The sequence below is a fragment of the Cyprinus carpio genome, chromosome B7, assembly GCF_018340385.1.
Source record: "Cyprinus carpio isolate SPL01 chromosome B7, ASM1834038v1, whole genome shotgun sequence".
NCBI classification, from domain to species: Eukaryota; Metazoa; Chordata; class Actinopteri; order Cypriniformes; family Cyprinidae; genus Cyprinus; species Cyprinus carpio.
The window spans coordinates 10,288,655-10,312,344 of NC_056603.1; the positions used below are offsets into that span (position 1 = coordinate 10,288,655).

The window sequence follows — 23,690 nt, forward strand, 5'->3', positions numbered from 1 at the left end:
TAGCAGAAAGTCAATTCCCATTACTGGTTAGGCCCATTGACCAGCTGCTTACTTTAATAAAAAGGCATGTCCCCTACATTTAGAGTGGGAAAGAATCAATACCCAGGATGCATTAAAAGAACCTGCCTCCTGACAACAGGGCCGTCAACCCATAACACGAGAACCTTGCACTCTCAGAGATTCATCTATTCAAAACTCACCTCCCCTCTTCTGATGAGAAAGTGAACTCTCCACTCAGGCTTTCATGAATCCATTTCTTTTTCCTTTTTTTGTTTTTGTTTTATTTTTTTCTTGCTTTTCTTTACTTCGAACTCTTTTGAAAATGCACAATTCCTAGCCTTGTAGAGAGCAGCCCTTGAAAAAAAGATGTTAGGTCTGAGGTAAAGAAGGGAAAATGTCTTGCATGAAATGTCTTTTAGGAAGAATGTATAAAGGGCTCCTATATTTAGTATGTCTTCATTTGGGCTTCTATTAGACTGCTGGAAAACATGTTAATGTCTAGCTTTGTACATAAGAAAAAAACAGGCGTTCAAGAAGTTAAGAGGAACTTTGCATCAGGGTGCAAAAACATGAAGATAATGGCATAAAAACAGATTGAAATGCAAAAATGCTTTCTGTGTGAACAGGCTTTTTTCATAAAATAATAATTTCAACTCAGATCAAGAAATCAAGTCCTTCATACATGACAACTAAAACCTATAATGAGATATGTATAAACCATGTTTTCTATGTACTCATCTTCATATGAAGGGAAAGCAGGTGCACATATCCTCACATGTGAAGTGTGTCTCTCACTCTGGAGTGTGTGTGTGTGTTTCACCCTTAATCTTTTATCTGTCACACGGATCTGTGGACACTGGATTACAGATTTGAGATCTGCCGACTTTTTTTACTGCCTGTCTGTGGCTCAGGCATTTCTGATTCTCTGCCACCTCCCAAAATTTATACATGTATTTGCTCCCTCCCTCTCTCTCCCTCTCTCTAGAATCAGACGATATATGTGGCTGTCTTCCTCTGATTATAGTGATCCAGTGGAACGGAGAGCTAGCTGCAGGGATGTAGAGAGAGGGAGGAGGGGAGAGATGTGTCAGTGTGAGAAAAACATCAGACCCAGAATGTCTTCACATGCACTGGGTGATCAAAAGTGAAGATGACTGCTGAGGAGCTGTGGGCAAAAAGATTGTGGGGGCTAAGATTCCAGAATCAGAATCTCTGAAAGACTCACATGTGGTCTCTTTGTGTCAAAGCCAGAACATGCAGTCATTAAAGCTCAAGTGTGTAATCAAAATGACTGTTTTCAAACAGGTTTCCCTTCATCTATACCACTGGTCGAGCAACTAGATAGTCCCAGATAGCTGGTTGTTTGAGTCAATGTTGTAGTGTTGGCAGACTAAACGCATTAAAAGTGTTACAGAGCCACAGTGTTTGCATCTGGAGAGATTCTTTTTAATTGTCTCTACATATTAAAATGAGTATGGAAAACTTGTTTCACTCAAAAATCTAAATGAAGAAATCATATATACAAAAATATTCCAGTGCTTGTTTTCTTGTATAAATAACAAAAAGCCAATTTTAGCTCATCACTACTACAATCAAAAAATTAGTATGTCTGAATATATATCTTTTGGACTTTAAAATCTTTAGAAAACTTTTTTTTTGTTTAAATATTATTTTCAATTACATTTCTTTATATATTCAGACTATTTTATTTTTTTGTCAGAAATTCTCATTATTGTAATGCAAATAAAAGATGTCATTTTTTATAAGTTTTTGTATGTAACTGAACTACATTTAATTTATTCAAATTTAAATCAAGTGCATTGTATAACAGTACAAGAAGGAATAAGGAGAATCTAATGAGAACCACAGATAAAAAATAAAATAAAATAAATAGTCTGATGCATCAAAATAATGCATTTGAGGAGAAATTGTTTAATTGTGCTTAATTGTTATGAGAAATTGTAATATAAATATTTCTGAATATTATAAATAACTAGTGCAATATATATATATATATATATATATATATATATATATATATATATATATATATATATATATATAAATATATATATATTTATTTTGTAGTGAAATAATTTGTACATCTGAACTGTATTTCATGAATGCACCATGCTCATCTGATATAAAAAAAAAAAAAGAAAAGAAAAAAAAAATCACATTTACATGTTTACAGTAACGCATTACATTCCAGATGGGTTAAATTGTTAAAATGCTCTTAGTTTTTATGCAAACCTGTTTTGAAGTACTGTACTGTTGGGCTGTAGTGAGCAGCTGGCATATCAACCAGTCTCATCTCAATGCTCCCTGGATCCCCTGCAATGATTCTAGTGTGAAAGATTAATACAGAGGAAATGTAGTTCAATACAAATGTCACTTTACTACCACAGAGATGAAAGAGGGAGGGGAAGAGAGCGAAAATGAGGTAGAGAACTCTTGGTATGACTTTAATCGCATGTGCATGATGAGCAACTCTTACAAATGGAGGAAAGCATCTCCTGCTGTTTTGCCCCTCTCTTTTTCTCTCCCCTCATCAACAGCCTTGATTAGCAGTGCTTTAATTAGACTGAGAACAAAAGGAATGTGATACCCATCTGTGGAGTGATCCCCCATCACCCCTTCTCCCTACCAGCAGAAACCCTGACGTCTAACGAACCGCAGCAATCAGTGTTACCACAAACCCTACACACAGCCACACTGAAACACCAACATGTTCAATACACTAGACATGGTTTGGGGATTTCAAAGAATGTCTTACTGTACATTTAACAGATCTTTTCACATGCACTTTTCACGTGTTATACCTCAAACATCACAAACACAGCTCTTACATATGGAAGGCAGAAAGGGCCAAAATCCTTAAAACAGAGCGTATGAAATTTGACCATTTCAACACGCACTGATCGTCCGTGTTAACACGGCAATTCTGTATGAGTTTCTTTTGTATTTGTAAACAAGAACATTATAGCTGTGTTAAGGGATCAGTTCTTGCCGCGTTTCTTTAGTATGTGTACAGGCGCACAGTTTTACCACATTAAGACAACAAATTTGAATGTGTTTCTTAATGAGCACACATTCTGGCCATGAACATAATAATGCTTAAAGCAGATTTACCTCTAAATTTACCCACATATTAATCCTTTCTTTAGTTCACTGCGGCATTGCTTTACTAATATCTACTGTGCTAGAGTGAAATAATTATGTTACAATGTAAATTTAAAGACTTTTCTACCTGAGAAAGAATGTTGAACTAAACAACTAAAAAGGACATGACATAAGACTGACATCACACACACACAATGCAATGATGCAATATCACTCATGAACGTATATAATGCCTGATGTTTCAAACCAAAATGATTCATCAAAATGATGTCTGATTAGGGTGACCACACGGGCCATTTTTACGGGATGCGCCTGTTTTATTGCCTAAAATATCCAGGTTTTGGCTGTTTGCACTGTGCAGATCGATCCTTGTATGACATTATTTCTCGAGAGCTATAGAGAGTAGAGCAGATGGCTCCTTATGCTGTCAAATCACTCTCTCAATACTTTGGTGTCATACAATGATCGGTGGACAGCTTCAAGTTGAACGAACAAACAAACACGTGCATGTATTTGCATTGCTTTGATCATTCTCACCCTCTCATGCGCCAAGATTGGTCAATTATGTACAATACCTGCATGTTATTGGTTAAACTACTTTGGATGTTTTAGGCAATATAAAAATCCTGGACAGGAAGTGTCCCGTTTAAATGGCACATATGGCCACCCTATGTCTGTTTTATGTTTATGTATATGAAGTGTTACGTTTGAGTGGAATATGTGAATATAGTTTAAAATGCAGCAATTTCATTGGCTGCTGTGCATGTTGTCATGTTAACATAGACAAACATAAAACTATTCATTTAAAGGACTTTTGGCCCTGTTTGCCTTCCATACTTATGGGTCTATAAAAGTGAAGGCATGTCTCAACAAGTAAAAGTACTTTCAATTAAAGGTCCAACATTTAGGAATACTTTTAATTTAAAGTTTTGCTTACCTGTTGAGAAGAAACGCTGCAAGTTTGTTGTGTCCCAAACATTCAATCAAATTCCTCCATCTTTTTTCAAGTTTTCAAATTTTAGCCTTGCACTTTTGTAACAGAATTTGAATTTCTTTTTCCACACTGGCTAAACACCCTCTGTTTCAGCCTGCTACAGTAACCATGCACCAAACTCTCATTATTGGATGTTCAGAGGAATGCAAAGACATGGGTTGACAGGAAGGTAGTACATCCTATCCTAGCATTGCATTTGGACTGAATGGTATGATATTGCATGATGTTGTTGTGTAGATTTTGGGGTTATTCATGGTATGCTGAAAGTGAATTGTTAATGCTTTTACACTGTTAAATTTCCTTTTAATAATCGATGATGGTTGAAGAGCAAGTTGTTTACAGTGTAACGGAAGTTACTCCCATAATTTGCACAAAGCATAATGAGGCATAGGAAGAAGGTGGTTTGTTCCCTAAACCCTACAATCTGTATGAACAATAGTAATAGTGAAGATTTTGCAAACACCACTGCTAATTACCCACATGCCCCTGATAGAGGACAAAGATGAGGAGCAAGAGGGAAAAAAAACGCTGCTATGCTGTCACTTTATGTTCACGATAACTATAATTACAATGAGGGTCAGTCAATTAAATAAGGCCTCAATTACGCTGAAAATAAATTAATACTAATTATCCAAATCCATTAACAGAAAAGGAAAGACAAAGGCAGATGAAAGCCAGACAGCGTAAAAGCATCAAAATGCAATTAATGCACCTGTCTAACTCATTATGACCAAACAGATTTATTCATTAAAAGAACATTTATGAGTTGTGTGACTTGACTCCCTTTGATTTTGAGTTCTTTGATTTTGGGTACAGGAATAAATGCATTTCAAAACTCGCAAAAATATATATATATATATTATGGTCACAGTGTTTAAAAGAGTTTACATGAACTCCGTGAATTGTAATTTTGTTTGATCTAATATGTACAATGTTGCAAAACCAGCATGAGCAACAGCTCAGTAGAAAAGTTTTGCAACACTGCTATCTATTCTCCTGAAGCATACAATGCATTCTCCACAGTGAATGTATTTCATTTGGACATCTCGATTATCTCTGAGGATGGTGCCAGCAGCAGCAGCTGTGGGGATGGGAAACCAGAGGATGTGATGTCGTGGCGCCACTTAGTCGTCATATGCTAGGCACTAATTCTCAAATCAGCAGCAGCTATTAAATCAACTGATTTGCACTTGTGTTCTGTTGTGAGATGCAAGCACCACGATTTATACCACACAAGTGTTGCAGATAACACTGGATTTTGCATTCTGGAACTGTGAAATTGCTTACAATGTGTCAGTATCCCTGAGATGGTTTGAACTTCTTCTAGTTGGTTGTGAAATATGTCTTATGCTATTGCAAATGGCCTGTTTACACCAGTTATTTGAATATATCCAGTTGATTTTTAGCATAAGTGAACACCAGTCTTGCAAAAATATGTGCATTTGGGTGCAACAAAGACCTTTTTTTTTTACTCATTTGTGCATGAAAACACGGAATAACACATTGCCACAATAAGTTAAATATGTAGTCACAAAATCGTCCTCTCAACAAAATCTAATCACAGGAGGTCACAAGAGATGTGTTTGAGATGGATGTTAATACCAGGTGAAAACAAGGCCTAGGTGTCTATTGATTTTACCCAACACGATCTGAGACATTAACATCTCTGCAAAGAAAACCATGTTTTTTGCAACTAAAGATAACTTATCTAAATTTAAACAGGAATAAATGTCAAGCTATGTTAATTTAGCTGTTGTCTGTGCTTGTTGACACACCAGTTCAAACTGAGATTTTTTTTTTCATATTAATTTATCAATTAGGGCTCTATTCAATCTAACAACAAGGCGGTGTGATGTAAGATGTTTATAATTAAGATCATTTGTTTCGGATTTTTAGGGGGGTGGAAATTAATGTCAATTGAATAAGTGCCAATTATCATCCAATCTGTACAAACCGACATGATGAATTCAAATTAGATTCACATACGTTGCAGAATTCCAAACAAGTCCTGATTATCCCTCATCTTCATCTCCACACAGTCCTGTGTACTTCAGCCTGTCGCCTCATAATCAGCCTGTAATGTGGTCAGATTGAGCTATTGTTACTGCATCACAGGTTTTCATGTGATGTTTGTGATTACAGCTCCATTGAAAACAACTATAAGACTCATCAAATCATCCGATTTCAGCCTGCTACTAAACTGCACTGATGCACAGAAGCAGCATTTCTGTGTTACATGAAATTCTATGTGAAACATGTAAAAACCATCATTAAAATTATTGTTTGTTTTTTTCTTTCTATATATACTGAACCAGTAAAAAAATTGCCAAAAAACATTGTATGGGTCAAAATGATCGATTTTTCTTTTATGCCAAAACTCATTAGGATATTAAGTAAAGATCATGCTCCATGAAGATATTTTGTAAATTTCCTACTGTAAATATATCAAAACTTAATTTTTTGGATTATAATATGCATTGCTAAGAATTAATTTGGACAAATTAAAAGGTGATTTTCTCAGTATTTAGATTTTTTTGCACCCTCAGATTCCAGATTTTCAAATAGTTGTATCTCAGCCAAATATTGTCAGATAAATAAACCTAATAAACCATACATCAATGTAAAGCTTATTTATTCAGCTTTCAGATGATGTATAAACCTCAATTTCGAAAAATTGACACTTAAGACTGGTTTTGTGGTCCAGGGTCACATATATGAAATAAAATCTCAAAGAAAAAAAAAACATTCATACAAACAAAAAACATAAATACATCTAAAAAAAAAAAAAATTTTGTGTCATGCAGTCACTGCCGTTGTGTTCTAGTTAAACATTCATCTCTTTGTTGTGTGTGGACGAGTGTATGAGAAAACAAAGAAAATTTGTGTCATGGTGGTCACTGCGTTTGTTTATGATGTTAGTTAGACATTAATGTATTTGTTGTGTGTTTGTGTGTTTGTGAGTAAATGAGGTTTGTTTGTTATTTTTAAAGGAATTCATATGTATGTTGTGTAGTGGGTGAATAGTTAGAAAAATATACTGTCGCTCAAAATAGTGATGCATTTATCATGGAAATCCTTGGAGAGTCATTTTTCTAATGTAATGAGGCCATGTAATGTCTCTTAGCTTCAGAGAGGGTGTGCGTTTGCAACTGAACAGGACAGTCATGAGCTGGGGTGTTTTCATTTTTCCAGCCCAGATATGGCTAATCTTTTAATCACAACTGAAACAATAAAATAATATTACAGTGATTTCTTTGATAATGGACAACACATGGGCAATGAGGAAATGGGTAACAAAGGAACCCAACACTTCTCTTCTTACCCCAGATTTTCCTTCATTATTTCATGGGTGAGTCAAGTCAGGCCCAAATGAAATCCAGATTACAATAACGGCAAGGCTGGGTTCAATTAGGAGAGCATAAACACTCCATACTAAGCTCCCAGCAGCACAGTCAGACTTATGAAGTTTATACACATTTACACACACATGCAGTAACATGTAAGCCCACACAGAAACTACACAAGCAGGAAGATCTACAGATTTCCACAGAACTGCAAAGTACCTCTTTCGCAAAGGTCTAAACATCCCTGTCACATGTAGGTTTATTAAATATTTTGGCTAATTTTACCATGCTTTTTGGTTAAATCTGCATCTATTTCAAGTCTTCTGAAACCATATGATAGGTTTTTTTGAATTCACAGGCACTGTTAATATTTGAACACACACACACACACACACACACACACACACACACACACACACACACACACACACACACACACACAAACAGATGAATATTTAGACAAAATTTAAGAAAATTTTTATTAATTTAAATACTTGATTTAGTTATGCCTAGCACATGAAACACAGTGTCCAATTCATGAATGCATATTCTTTATATTTTCTTTGTGATAAAGATTCTTTGTGCCAATGAAGATTTCCATATACTAATCATTTTCTGGGAATATTTGAATCACTCCACTGATCAAAACGGCTTGTAAAATGGTCTGAAATTGTTCAGTTTGATTCATTTGGACAATTCACTCGCACACTGAATTGCTTGTGGCAATTTCTCACTCTGAAATAGTAACAGGATAACTTGTAAGACGAAATCAAAAAGAGCGCCAGATGAGATTGATTTCTACCTACAATGCATTGTAGAAAACAAAACTTACAAATGTGTTTATCTTTTGCCAACAACGCAGCATCTTTTTTTTTTTGTGTGTGCTGTGCAGCTTGTGAATGACTCTGTACTGCAGGTAAGTATGATTTACATCCATTTATATCCAAACAATGCTAATAAAAAGAGTATTAAAATATGGATAAAACTGATAGGGTAAATTAATGAAAAGCTAGGACACGTATGGACACAAAAACCTTGATCAAGTGAATATTTGTTCCACTAATACTTTATTCTTTTCAGTCTAAACCTTACCTTATATTCTGTGTAGCAGTGTGTACACGTGCACACACACACACACACAATCTCTCAAGTAGTGACGGTGGTATTAGCCTTCAGAGTTGCACGTCATCCATCACAGTGGCACGAAGGCTAAGTTGACAAATTTCCAATATTAATAGAAGCTGTCGGGGCGTCGTAGGGTAATAGCAGTCCCTGTCACGGGCACCTATTAATGCCTGGCCCCTGCTGCAGGACGAGGTAATTAATACACTCACACATGCTCCCAACACAATTTAGATTGACATACACACTTTCACCTTCTTTTAAGGCAGGGACAGCTGGGAGAGAGTGAAAAGGGCGATGCTTTAGTGTGTCTAGGAAGCTACTTATAACGGCTACTCAAGCTGCACACTTGTATAAATAGTAAAGCTACACATTTGAAAGCAGTCAGCTTGATTAATAAACATGAGGAGTGGTATATCAGTCCAATGTGCATTTATTGTGGGTGTGGCTACTCAGTGTAAAAGAGTGCAACAGTGCCTGCCCACTTTTAAGGCAGCCTTGGTTCTGGAAGTATTTTCCCATAGCGACTTTTCAAAAGTCTTCAGTAAGGTGTGATAATACATGAACCAAACCAACCAGGTACGAGGTGAATCACAACATCTGACAAAAAGACAAAGGTATAAGACGATCCTTTAATGAGGGAAAGAACTACAATCCCATAAAGCATTGCAAGTGACTTAATAAAAATGACAGATAAGTATAAAAATGATTTACGGTTTAAACAAAGTTTACACCATCGATTAACAACCTCATATCTCACATTAGGTCTGTCTTTGAGATTTTTAAGTTCTCATTAAAATCAATTCCCCTTTGGACAGGGGACCTAATTGCATTCACCAGAAACAAAATTTAATTCAACAAAAGAAAAACAGCAATATTGCCTTGTTACTGGGAAATCTACATCGTTTTGAATGTGGCCAAATCATGCTACTGAAAAATGCTAACAGCTTTACTTTAAGCTAGTTACCACTATGTTTGAGGGTGTTTGTTTTAAGATTTTTACTTTTGTATAGCAGTAATTCTACAATATATATCTACCAAACAACCAACCAAATGCAATGCTAGTTGCTATCATTACTGATTAGGAAAAAACTTACTAGAAAAACTGTCATGCTGCTAAAAATGCTAAAAGCATTAGTTTTAGCTAATTTACCCACAACTATGTTTGGGAATGTGTATATTTGATGATTTCATATAGCAATAACTCTAAAACAATATATTTTAACTAAAAAAAAAGTACTATAATGTCACTATCATGGCTAATTAGGGAGGGAAAAAAAACGTACTGGAAAAGCTACTTTTTTGAATGCAGCTACTGTCACGCTACTAAAAATGCTAAAAGCATTAGTTTTAGCTAATTTACCCTCCACTGTTTGTTTGATGATTTTTACTCTCTATAATTCTACAGAAATATATTTTTAAGTAGGTGTTTTATATGCTAAATTCTTTTCAGAACTCTTTAGCAACTGCATGGCAAAATGCTGAAACACCAATTCAGAACACCTTTGCAATCTGACAGCAACACTTGCACTGTTGCATTGTTCACATGAACTTACTTGTTTTACAAGAAAAGTACAACTCACAAATGTAAAAAGTAGTATGTTAGCATTGTTCATTTTAAACACAGAGAGTGTAGGTGCTTCTAAAAATAGGATTTGAGAAAACAAAAGTGCCAGTGCCAGGCTGCCAGCTCACAGGGTTACACTAATATGATTATGTGGATTATGCCAATGAGCTGGTCTGGGGCTATATTTCATGCTCTCGTTTGGGGGAAGTGTTAATTGGTTTGGAGCCTTTGATGTGACTGATTTTAAGCCGGATGGGGGAGGGTGAATATGAGACTGTGGAAAAGTGTGTTTTTGTGGCCTTGGAGGGATTCAGGTTGGCAAAAAGAGATCCCCCACTTTGACTCCAAGGCCAGAGCGCTGCTGGTTTTCTTTCTCTTAGTGTACCGCTGGCTCATGTGTATCTCAAATTGGATTACAAAGAGATAAATGTGAATGAGGTTCCTGTGAGAATGAAAACTTACATTCACTGGAGGTCTTTTTAGAAGACGACTGCTTGGAGGAAGTAAAATATCTTTTGAGTTTTCGCATTGAGGAATGTGGTTGAATTGTATCTTGGTGACGTCAGATGACAATAACCTCCAACCTCAATTGAAAAAAGATGCAGTGAGGAATGTGGTTGAATTGAAAGGCAATCAAAGAGATGAAAGTGCAAAAATGCATATTTAAGGTGAGTCGTGGCCTAAAGAGGTCGGACTCCCAATCAAAGGGTTGTGAGTTCGAGTCCCGGGCCGGCAGGAATGGTGGGTGGGGGGAGCATGCAGTTTCTCTCTCCAAATGCATACCACTACTTAAAGAGACCAACTGCTCCCCGGGCGCCGCAGCATAAATGGCTATGTTCACACTGCCTTGTGTTAGATGGGTTAAATTAAATTCTGAGTATGGGTCACCATACTTGGCTGAATGTCAGATTATTAGACCTTAAAATTATTTCAACTGCATTTGTTTAGATTTAAATATATAAATTCTGAGATATTAGATTATATGTAAAGTTTACAAGATAGTACTCCAATTTGCTGTTTTAGGTTTGATTAAAATGGGTTGATTTTTGGTTAAATTAAAATAAGTAATTTTTAGCTTTACATTTGACTATTGCCATAAAGTCTGGTCTACTTATTCGCTCACTGAGACAAGAAGATACTGTCTGACCAATTACGTTTCGGAGGTATAAAAATTATATATAAACATATTAATAATACTAATACTAACAGTACTACTACTACTATATATATATTTTTTTCTGCTTGTGAATATCTAATTTAACTGCAAGTAAAAGCCACAAAAAGTCTGAAAAACCCCTTCAAAGATTTTGCCACGAACTAACAAGCCACAACTTTGGTGTCAGATGAATAATACAAACCTGCGGACTTCGACTGTGCAAAGCTAGACAAGAGGCGAGAATGAACCAAACAAAATGTTTAGAAGTAAAAATCTTGCAATTTTATTTGCATATAAAGGCAGCTAAATACTGTATATCACAATGAAACCTGAAGAAGAAGAAAAAAGAAGAAGAAATGTATCTAAACTATCCCAGGAATGAGATTGTAACTGAAAGAAAAGCTGAGAGGCATTTACAGTGGCAAGAGTTAAAACAACTATGGCATCATTTTTTTTTTTGTGCTAGCAAGACTGCATTTACACAGTGCAAAATTAAAAAAATAAAAAAAAAGAGAGAGAAAAACAAAAACTATCATATGCAAGATATCAAAGGACAACTAAACCTGGTTTCGGCAGGTAAACCTGGTTTCGGCCAATAAAAAAAAAAAAAAAAAAACAACCTTTGAGATTGTACATTAAAATAATTTCAACTCGAGTACTCGTTTATTGTATGGAACAATACGCCATAAAGTAGGCAACGCTGAATGAGCTTCAGAGGAACATTTCATGAAAACAGAAAACAGCATGTGTGCGCTTTACGCACTTTAAGTCATCACTTACAGGCAAAATGATATTCTTCAAGAGGCTTAGAACAAACACAATTTTAGTTAGAGATTTTACAGCTTACACGCATACATATAGATATACTCATATTTTAAGACATATTCCAATTTCTATGCAGAATGAGGAGCTCCAGAATATACATGAGTTAAAATGCATCCATGTCTTCCCAGCGCTTGTAAGAAAGTGTTCTTTGAATGCAAAAAAAAAAAAAGGAGAAATCCCCTTAGTTTTGGATAAAAAATAATAAATATGATGCTTTCTCATCGCTAGCAGAAAGAAGGGGCTCCAGCCGGAGGAACTTAAAGCTAGTTTAAGGCATTATCCCTGTCAGCTAAAAGAAAGCTTAATTATCCAGAAAAAAAAGAATGTACAAAATGAACAATGGCATCCCATACCAACATACTTCGAATATTGACAAAAAAGAGACAATTTTACAAATTCACAAAGCTTATTATTTTACTTATTTATTCTGATCATTTTTTTTCATAAGATTGTTCAATTATTTACGTGTAAGTGTGAATTGCATGACGTCTTTTGTCAGAAACCTTCGGTGAATTCCGCTGATTTTTTTAGAAGAATGCTGATTTTTTTAGAAACATTCAACTATCTTTTCTTTCAAAGTATTGTTAGAAAACATAAGGAGTAAAGGAGAGTATGGCGACGTTCACGGGCGTCTCAAGAGCTGGGGGGGTTTGGGAGGTCGAACACGATGGGAGGGTTTGTGGGTTGAAAGCTGACTGTACAGGTGGAGGCGTTGATGAATGTTGTGTACCCGTCTGTCATAATACCATAACCTAGAGGAAACCAGGGAGGAGTTAATATTCATATACCACACTTACAGAACAAATCGTCCAATAATGAAACTGTTTCAAACCCATATGACTTCTCTTTAGTTGAATACAAATAACTGATGTTTTTCCTCAATTTTAAGTCATTTTGGACAAAAGAATCCACTAAATGATGCACAAAAGATCAAAAGTTTGGTCTCTTAAACTCACCAAAACTACATTTATGGGATCAAAAGAACAGTAAAACACTACTATTATGGAACTTAAACTAACTGTTTAATATTTTAATACATTTTAATATGTAATTTATTCCTGTGATGCAAAGCTGAATTGTCACATGATCCTTCAGAAATCATTCTAATATGCCGATTTAGTGCTCAAGATACATTTCTTCTCATTAATAATGTAAAAACAGCTAATAAGTTTGTGGAAACCAAGATACGTTTTGTTTTTCAGGACTCTCTGATGAGTTAAGTCAAAAGAACAGCATTTATTAGCAAAAAAGGAATCCTTTGTAAAATCACTAATGTCTTTACAATCACTTTTGATCCATTTTAATGTGTTCTAAATAAAAGTATTAATTATCTTACTGACACAAAACCCATGAACGGCCATGTATTTTCTATTATTTAACTTTAATTCCACACTTTTTAACAAGACTGCTAAAATACAAAGTTCTGTCATGAAACTCTAGATGGCACAGATCAATGTAAGTTCTAACTCAATCTGATATAATTACATCATCATTCGTTTTGTATCAGCAGCCAATGAGCTTGCTGCTTAACATTTGGCTAGTGCTTTCTGTTGCAGTATCAGAAACCCTCCACCTCCCCCAGCTCCACCTGTATAGACCTGCTACGGGGTACCTGCATGTTATATATGGGGGTTATTTCATATGTTATATTGGCAGTATTTCTTACATTCTCACAGCAGCATGTCTGTAGATATATTAACAGTAGCAAGTGTTGGTTCTTGCTCTACTGCGACAGCAGTAGCATAGCAGATCTATTCGCCAAGACCAAAAACATTAACATTGCCATGTATATTACCATGCTAAACTCTCAAAGAACTGGCTTGACAGAAATATTATTATACAATATATTATGTATCAGCAGTTTCAAAGGTTCGTGTGACAAAAAGACACTTGCTGCTCAAACAAAGGAAATGAAAATGGCGGTTAAACACACATTTTAGACATGTATACTGTATTTAAAAATATATATATAATAGCGCTGTCAAACACTTAATTAAGTTTTTGTTTACATAATATATGTATGTGTGCTGTGTATATTTATTATGTATATATAAATACACACTCATGCATGTATATATTTTAGAAAAATATGTTATGTTTATATATTAAATATTTATTTATAATATAAATTATATCAATATAAATATTTTCAAAATATATACTGTACATGTATATATATATTATCTATATATATATATATATATATATAAATATAAACAGTACGCACACATATATTATGCAAACAAAAATGATCATTTTGTATGTGTTTAATCATTTGACAGCACTTATTATGCTATATATATAGATATATATATATATATATATATATAATATATATATATATATATATATATATATATTATATATATATATATATATATATAAGAGAGAAAGAGTATATATATATATATAGAGAGAGAGAGAGAGAGAGAGAGAGATGTGTGTATGATTATAAGCATTTTAAATAGTCTATATTCAGAAAAGGGAGTTATGAGTTTGCCCACTGACTGTGTGTGTGTGTGTGTGTGTGTGTGTGTGCATACAAACACACTGAGTAAACACAATAAACCGTACAAGGCCTTTCCTCAAGTGGAGCACTTGTCCAAATTAGCCCCTGGGCTCAGAAACCCTTCTCTGTCTTAAACATGTTTAATTAAAAATATAATAATACTGAAAAGCCTCAAAAGCTGGAGGGAGGAAGTGAGGGGATGCAGCACATCTGGTGAACAGAGTCTGAAGTTGAACCCAAAGGCAGATCTCTCTGATCCATCTTCCCTCAGTACTGGGTTGAACTTCCAAGCCAAATCTAGTGTTAAAATGCAACCCATATCCATATCTATTTATATCCTAGACTGCTTATTGGGTTTATGTTTGTGCTGATGCAGCTAATGTTCTGAGACTCTAAATCTCTAAAGAAAAGAACAAGCTTTTTCTGTTACAAAGGCTGCGTTTACTCCTGGCATTATTATGCTATCGCCGAGATCCAAACAAGCAGATCGGATTGTCAGTCAATCAGGACACAGTGCGTTTACACTTGGCAACATCAGCTGACTTCTGTTAACCGATCGGATCAGTCTTTCCCATGCAATATTTAAATAAGTCTGCAGAGGATAGCCCCAGTGCAAAGTTGAAACAAAGTGGTGGGTTTTTATTTAAAAAACATTTTCAGTTGCGGGACATTTAACAAAGCAAAATAACTGTACAATCTCCCTTGCGCTCCACGGCATCTCTCTTCTGACAGTTCGCGAGAGAGGGGGCGGGGTTTTTGCGTGACGTTGACCCACTGACTGTATAAAAACATGGACGTAGTGTCCGTGACATCACCCATAGATCTCCGAAGAGCGTTTTTGAAGCCAAAAGTAGGCGGAGCCGGCCGTCGCCATCTTGGCAGCGCATCACCGCGCATCACTCCCGTATAATCATAAATGGGCAAATAGGCGGGAGCTGGTTGCTGAAACCACGCCCACCTAGCTCGACGACGGTGACAGCAGCGGCAATCCACCTGTCACTCAATCGGCCGCGCCCTTAATTATGCAGAACTTTAAGGCTTAATATAATTTAAACGGATGAGTTATAAAATAATTCACCCCCCTCACAGTTGTCATGAAGGGCAAAATTAGCTATATAGACCAAAATAATTTTTTGAACCAGGGTGTAAACATGTTTTTTTCTGCTGTAAGTTTGGGCATTTTAACATGGGGGGTCTATGGGATTGACTCCCTTTTGCAGCCAGCCTCTAGCGGCCAGTTGATGAATTACAGTTTAAGTCACTTCCATATGGGCTTCACGAGAGAGAGCGGGAGGTTGCCGCTTGCGTTGACCTGGGAATGCAGACACGATGGCTTGATTGCTTTACAATGCCTCCTCGACTACCTCTGGACCAGGACACGCTAATCGGATAACATTTCCGATCAGGAGCGCGTTTACACTTATCTTTTCAAAGTGTATGTGGACAACATCCGGATACAGGTCGCATGTCAATGCCAAGTATAAACGCAGCCAAATACAACATCATATACTGTATCATTTGAAACTGATTTCTCAAAAGATTACTGAATGCTGTTTTTTGAACTTCCTATTAAAAATGTATATAGTTTACACAAAAATATTAACCAGCACAACGGTTTTCATTGATGATAATAATAATAAATGTTTCTTGATCAACAAATCAGCATATTAGAATGATTTCTGGAGGATCATGTGACACTGAAGACTGGAGTAATGATGCTGAAAATTCAGCTTTGCATCACATGAATAAATTAGATTTTAGAAAATATTAAAATAGAAAACAATTATTTTAAAACTATAATATTTCACAGTATTACGGTTTTTACCTTGTTTTTGATCGAATAAATGCAGACTTGGTGAGCATAACAGCCCCCAGTTTCAGATTTCGTCTCAAAAGATCCATCAGCTGTGCTTATAGTTATCATACAGGGATATTGGTCGGCTTAAAAATTTAAAAATATAGCGATACTGGTAACCAAAAGGGAACCGTTCCTGAATGACATGTAACTTTTATATCAAAGTTACGCTGCAATATTTCTGGCCTCTTTTTTGTAGTCTTTATTGTGATTATAATTACTAAAAATTGTTTAATGATTAACTTTTGGTGTATTTTATCACATTGCTGTTGACTCTCTTTTTATGCCTTGTCAATTCAACTATGGAAATCACTGTAGTGCACAATGAATCTTGTTTTTTTTTTTTTTTCAAGTGCCAGTTTGTCTATGTGGTTACTCACCTTCATGAATTCCTCCGAAGACATGGAGCTTGGGCCGGACTCTCCTCTGGACTGTGTTTAACAGCTCAACACACCCAACTCTTTGCAGCTCCTTCGGTACCCAGTCCCTAAAACCTCTAAAAAAAAAAAAATCTAAAAAAAAAAACATACCATAAATACCAGATTCTAATCTCTGAGGAAAAACAGGCTCACATTGTGACTCATGTCCAATCATTAGCGCTTTTTAACCTAGAGCTTCAAAAACAAGACAATTGTAATAAAAAATAAAAAAAACAACAACTCTGAGGCATTTTACAGCTCTAAGGTGTTATTTTACTATCATTGATATTCCATTATAGTTTTTGTTAATATTTAGAATGCTTTTTTTTCTTTTGAGATGATTTTATTTATTTATTTTTTTTTTTGCATGGTTTTGTCTTTTTTTTTATTGGATTTCTTTTAAATATGTTTATTAAGTTTTAGTTGTTTTTGTAGTTAAACTTAGTGAATAATAACATTTTATTTAATTTCAGGTAATGTTTATGTTTGTTTAAATAGTGTTTTTTTTTGTTATGTTTTTAGCTTTAGTTTTAATTAACGATAAATACTCTTGCGTTTTATTAATTTTGTTGCATGCTCATTTTATTTTTTGTTAGGGTTTTTTTTTCTTTTGTCCATATAGTTTTTATTAGGTTTTAATTTTAGTTATTTTAGTTCTGCAATTTATACTAAAAAAAAGGAACGTTGTTTTAACAACTAGCTGAAATAAAATACATTTTTAAAATATTTTATTTCACTTACAGTAATGTATATTTTATTTCAAGTATTTTTTTTTTTTATGGTTGTGTTTTTTTTATTTCGTTTTAGTTAACAATAATAACCTGCTCTGATGACAGATCTTAGTTTAAGTTTTGTCTTTTTTTTTTTTTTTGTCTTGCTTAAATATGTCGATATAGTTTTAAATTCAAGCTTTAATTCGATCAACTTATACTACAGAAATAAAATATGTTTTTTAATATTTATTTTATTTTCAGGTAACGTTTATTTCAAGTATTGAAAATGTGTTATTATGGTTTAAATTTTAGTTTTAATGAAATGCTCTGAAGACAGATATTACTTCATGTATGCCAAAAATGTCACTCTTTCCTTCTCCTATAACTTCGTATGATGGGATTCTTGACAAGCATGACAACAGGCTTCATGTGAAAGCCATTTAATGTATTCTCGAGCATTTGAATAATTGGATGGAACTCCATTAGGATTGGTTAATTGAACTCACCGAGGGGTGGCCCATGGGTCATGAGAATATCAATGCCCTCTGGTATGAGGTTCCACTTATCGAGCAGGGACTGTCCCCTGGGCAGGTTAAAACCCCAGCCATTAAACCACGGCGTCCTGCGGGGAGACACAGAAAAACACATCCATAAGCACCACACATGCATCCGTCCACGCGGCAGGACAGAGACATACTCGCGCCTTTTAAAATGACAGCTGACGGCAGATGTAGAGAAACAATCTCAGCCTGTCAAAGTGATCTTCTTTCCTCCATCCATCCCTGAAGGAAGCTTCAAAGTGTGAAATGAGAAGAGCTTCACTACAGGCTGCCATAGTAAATGCAAATGCTCTGGGAGATGCAGCCGCAGAGAGCAAACAGTCCCCTCTCCCATGACTGCTATGGATTGATAGCTCAAATAAAGCCACGGGGTTAATGTAGGTACGACGCCCAAATGAAATAATGTGAAAAATGAGAGCATGCTTGTATGCGGGTTTATTTATACATCTATATGTTTGTGTCAAGCTGAGGGTCTGATAGTGATGATAAATTGAGCGTCCATTTGTCCCAGGTCTGGTGAAAAACACTAATCACTGTCTGTGAAAATCACCAGAGAAGGAAGTGTAGCACTCTTTATAGAAAATTACAGAGAGCGCAGGACACGTTTCCTGATGAAAAGCTTTTAGTTAAGCCCAGAAGCGCTACACATTTGGGCTGACAGTATGATTATGGAAACAGGTAAACTGATGGAGATTGTGCTGGAGTTTTTTTTCTTCTTCTTCTTTTTTAACCATATTATATATATATTTGTATATTTGTGTGGGTACTGTACTAGTTTCATGTTATTCACATGTGATAGCAAAGAAATGTGGAGTAATGTGAGAAACATTTTATTAAAAAAAAAACATTTATATAAAGCAAATAAAAAATATTTCTATATTAAATGAAAATATATTTTACTAATTACATTCTAACAAATTTATTTATATAAAAACAAAACTGTATTTTATAGATATTTCTTACATATACACACACAAACAAACAATTAAGCAATTAATAAAATTGAACATTTTTAAAAAAACATTTTTAATATATAAATAAAAATGTATATATCTGCTTATCTTTCATTGTAAAGATAAGCAGACACAGACACACACACACACACACACACATATGTATATATCTGCTTTTCTTTATGCAAACAAACAATTTATCATTTAATAAAATTAAAACATTTTTCAAAATATATTTGAAATATATTTTTAATAAATAAATGTCTGTCTATCTTTACAATGAAAATGTAATTATCTATACACACACACACAACATAAACAATGACATCTAATAGGTCTATATAAACAAATAAATAAATGTATATATTTAACTCTAACTACACAAACAATTACTAAGCATTTAATAAAAATGTAATGTGTGTTTTTTTGTAATATATAAAGTGCATTCTTTTTAAATTATATATATATATATATATATATATATATATATATATATATTACATATTTAATGTGTGTGTGTGTATATATATATATATATATATATATATATATATATAATATATATATATATATATAAACATATTTAATGTGTGTGTGTGTGTGTGTATATATATACACACACACACACACACACACACACACACACACATATAAAGAACATAAACAAGGAAATGTATAATGTAGAATTTATTTCTATCCATCGATCTATGAAAATATATTGTATACATAAGTTTTTTATTTAACACCCCTGACCGTGATGTACGCTGTAAATTCATGTTAATCCAAGGTTTTTCATAAGCAGCATAAGAAAATATCGACTTGTTTCCAAACAGGTTTACAATTTTACAAGAGAGCAACAAAGAAAAAGAGAGCCAGGAAGGTTGTATGTGCTATTTTTGACTTATTTAGCTGCAGCGTTTTTCATATTGAATTTGACCAGGAGGGGAAATCAGGGCTCAGAAACGTCAATAAGCTTTGTTACAGTCAAAGGCCGCCACAGCGACAGCCACGAATGATTATCGAACAGCGGTCGGGTGGAGGGGAGACCTGACACATATAAAACACTTCCTGCAGTCGTTCAATCTCTATCTGCAGAAAGAAAAAAAATAAAGGGGGAAAAAGAGAGAGAATTTACAGAGGTCTTAAGGTGTTGTTTCTTTAACAAGGAACCGAACTCTGCAACAAAGTGAACACATTTATACAAAATTGTCAAGAAACGTGTAGGAAAATGAGTATGTTAAGCTGACAAAGCTGTATTGTGTTTCATCCCTGTGGTGAGGATAAGCAGAAATGTGTCTTGGGGGAAGTACAACTCTTAAACAGCTCTGACTTGACATAACTCATAGCAAACCAGGCCATTCTGCGCTGCGGCAGCAATTTGTCACAGACGCCGCACAAAATGAAGCTTTCGTGAAAAAAACTCCTGCAATATTGTCTTTTAAAATCGAGAAAAAGAACGAGACATGAGCACAGCGAGGAGCAAAGACAGTGTGGCGTAAATCCAACCTATATCTCGTGACCTGAGCATATTTCAGATAATCTTCTCAAATAAATATATTGTCCAAAAAAACACAACGTTCATTCATATCGTGCAGTACATAGTAGGAATGTTAAGGTACGGACGCTGGAACATCAGACTGCACAATGGCCCCATTGTTAGTGTCCTTGAATGAAATACACCTTCCATGTGAGTGCATTTGTTAACCTCCATAAAGATTAATGACATCCCGGTCATATTAAGGAAAGCTTGTTTCCTCTATGGACCCAAGCACATAGGTCTTATTATACTGTACAGATGTGTGAGTGTGTGTGTGTGTGTGTGTGTGTGTGTGTGTGTTTTGAGTGGGAGATGTGAGGACGGGATGTGATCTGGCTACACTGACGCACCAGATTAGATAGTCCTCTCACAGATTCACCAGCTGCACAATGTCAGAAGAAACTTGTGCGCAGTTTTAATGCATGCGGATGATGATGACATAATTTGACATCATTTTTTCATTGTACTCAAAATATCCTAAAGATTTGGAACTTGAAAATCATGTTCAGATCTAATAATGCCATAACATCCAAAAAACAAAAAACAAAAAAAACAGAACATATCAGGAATGATAGACGTTTCAACAATGAAAAGTTTCATATCCCTATGATGAAAAATATTGTGTCCACCAGGATTAAATAAAAGAAAATTCAATCAAGTATTTATGTCACACTGTTCTTTCGTATCACATCTATTTGTTATAAAACCTTATATATATATATATATATATATATTATATCTATATATATATATATATATATATATATACAACATATATATAAACACCTTATTTTGTTTAGTGTTTTGCACAACAACCAAATGTTACTGCACTTTTGTTCATATAGCAGTACTTTTAAATGAAAAAAGTGCGCAATAACACTACTTTTTGAAGCATTATTGAATTTTGTGCAATTTTGTGAACAATCATGCAATTAATCACGATTAAAAAACTTACTCGTTGCCCAGCACTAATATATATATTTTTAGTTTTATTACTAATTTTTTCGTATTGATTTTTCTGAAGTATTCATACAATATTGTTAGGGAAAGAATAGAAAATAATGAATAAATAATTGTACCTGCACAGTCCTGTTTCTACAGAATATGACACAATAATGATTTCAAACTTTTAAAGTTTAAATTTTCAGTCAGAGTTCAATGAAGAGTAAATTAGTGTACTACTGTACATGATTTTGTAGTGCAAATATTTATGTCCCAGCTTCAATGTATAATTACATTTATGCTAATTGTCCTGTAGTATGTGATATTACTTGCAATACAGGCTACAGTTACAGAGTATACAGAGACTGACAAGAAATATTATATAAAACAGGTGTGACTCTCAAACTGCCCTTGTTTAACAAACAGCCTTGCAGACTACCTCATATGATTGTGTTATTGAGACCTTCCTTTTACTAAATACACAAGCATAACCTTGGTACTGCACACCTACCCATGCTTCTGCCACTTTAGTTCATATAGCAGTACTTTTAAATGAAAAAAGTGCACAATACACTACTTTTGAATGCATTATTGAATTTTGTGCAATTTTGTGAACAATCATGCAATTAATCACGATTAAAAAACTTACTCGTTGCCCAGCACTAATATATATATTTTTAGTTTTTATTACTAATTTTTCGTATTGATTTTTCTGAAGTATTCATACAATATTGTTAGGGGAAAGAATAGAAAATAATGAATAAATAATTGTACCTGCACAGTCCTGTTTCTACAGAATATGACACAATAATGATTTCAAACTTTTAAAGTTTAAATTTTCAGTACAGAGTTCAATGAAGAGTAAATTAGTGTACTACTGTACAATGATTTTGTAGTGCAAATATTTATGTCCCAGCTTCAATGTATAATTACATTTATGCTAATTGTCCTGTAGTATGTGATATTACTTGCAATACAGGCTACAGTTACAGAGTTACAGAGACTGACAAGAAATATATTATTGAAACAGGTGTGACTCTCAAACTGCCTTGTTTACACAACAGCTTACAGAAGCCAATATTGTCAGTATGAAGAACTTCCTATCTTACTAAATTGACACCGTGTTCTGCAAAAATTAACCATTATTTCAAATATAAATGTTAGCAATTTGGCATCAAAACACTGCAGGAAGATCGTTTAATGCATCATATTTTATCAATGTTTGTCCTCAGACGGCCTTCTATGTCAAGCCCAGTGAGTTCGATCATCGCACACAGCCTCTCTGTCTCCTCATATACTGCTCTCTGTTCATGTGTGAGGAACGGATGGAGTATTACTAGCTCCAGCTGTCAGGCAGCAGGACATTACACACCGAGCAATGCAAAGGTCAGAGGCCTGCGAATATAATAGACAAAACAAACAGAGTGAGGGAGGGGGAGCGAGATAACATTAAACTCTCAATACACAGCGCTCCTCTGACCCACGCCACAGCACCACGGAGCAAAATCACAGTCTTCCTGAATGTTTACCTCCTCCACCATTACAAAGGAAAGTCTATAGAGCTTATGAACACAAACACTCCACCCACACTCAGCACGAGCTCGCGCTTGAACCGGTTACACTATTAAAAAGTCCACCAGGGTTTGAGGTCTGACCCTGCCGTGGCCTAAGAAACAGCCCTGTTTAAACGACGTCTGCCGCCAGAATGGGAAAAGATTTGTGTTTTGTCAATGCTGAACTCTTTCAGGCATAATGCTTTGATTCTCAGGTCTGAGAGCGGGCACGGAGAGTCGTTCGTGTCATGGATTACGGCACGTTATGAAAGGGTCGAGTTCAGGTCAGGGGTGAAATCTGCCTTCCTCTGGTAAGATAATCTGATGTTATTCAGAGATAGGCCTGGACGTGAACGTGGGGGTGTGTGTTCACACGATGCACACAGGTTCACTTGGCTTTTGTTCATCCATGTGGAGCGTTGCGATAAGATCAGAAACCTAAGTGTGATATACATCTGAGACACCATTAATCTGCTCTACAATGGAAGAGCATGGAGAAGGGAATAGTGGTAGTGGTG

The 23,690-nt window shown here is 35.0% G+C and overlaps 1 protein-coding gene across 1 annotated transcript in view; it reads right to left on the reverse strand.

The window, feature by feature from the left end:
- Positions 1 to 12,668: 12,668 nt before the first annotated feature.
- The window catches only part of mpped2a (metallophosphoesterase domain containing 2a), a 55,370-nt gene continuing 44,348 nt past the window's right edge, over positions 12,669 to 23,690 (reverse strand). Inside the window, exons 5-7 of the mRNA XM_042727196.1 lie at positions 18,134 to 18,249; positions 16,876 to 16,989; positions 12,669 to 12,883 (exon numbers count right to left, since the gene is read on the reverse strand). Coding sequence (XP_042583130.1) covers positions 12,765 to 12,883; positions 16,876 to 16,989; positions 18,134 to 18,249 — 349 coding nt within the window. The 3' untranslated portion in view covers positions 12,669 to 12,764. The remainder of the gene's footprint in view (positions 12,884 to 16,875; positions 16,990 to 18,133; positions 18,250 to 23,690) is intronic.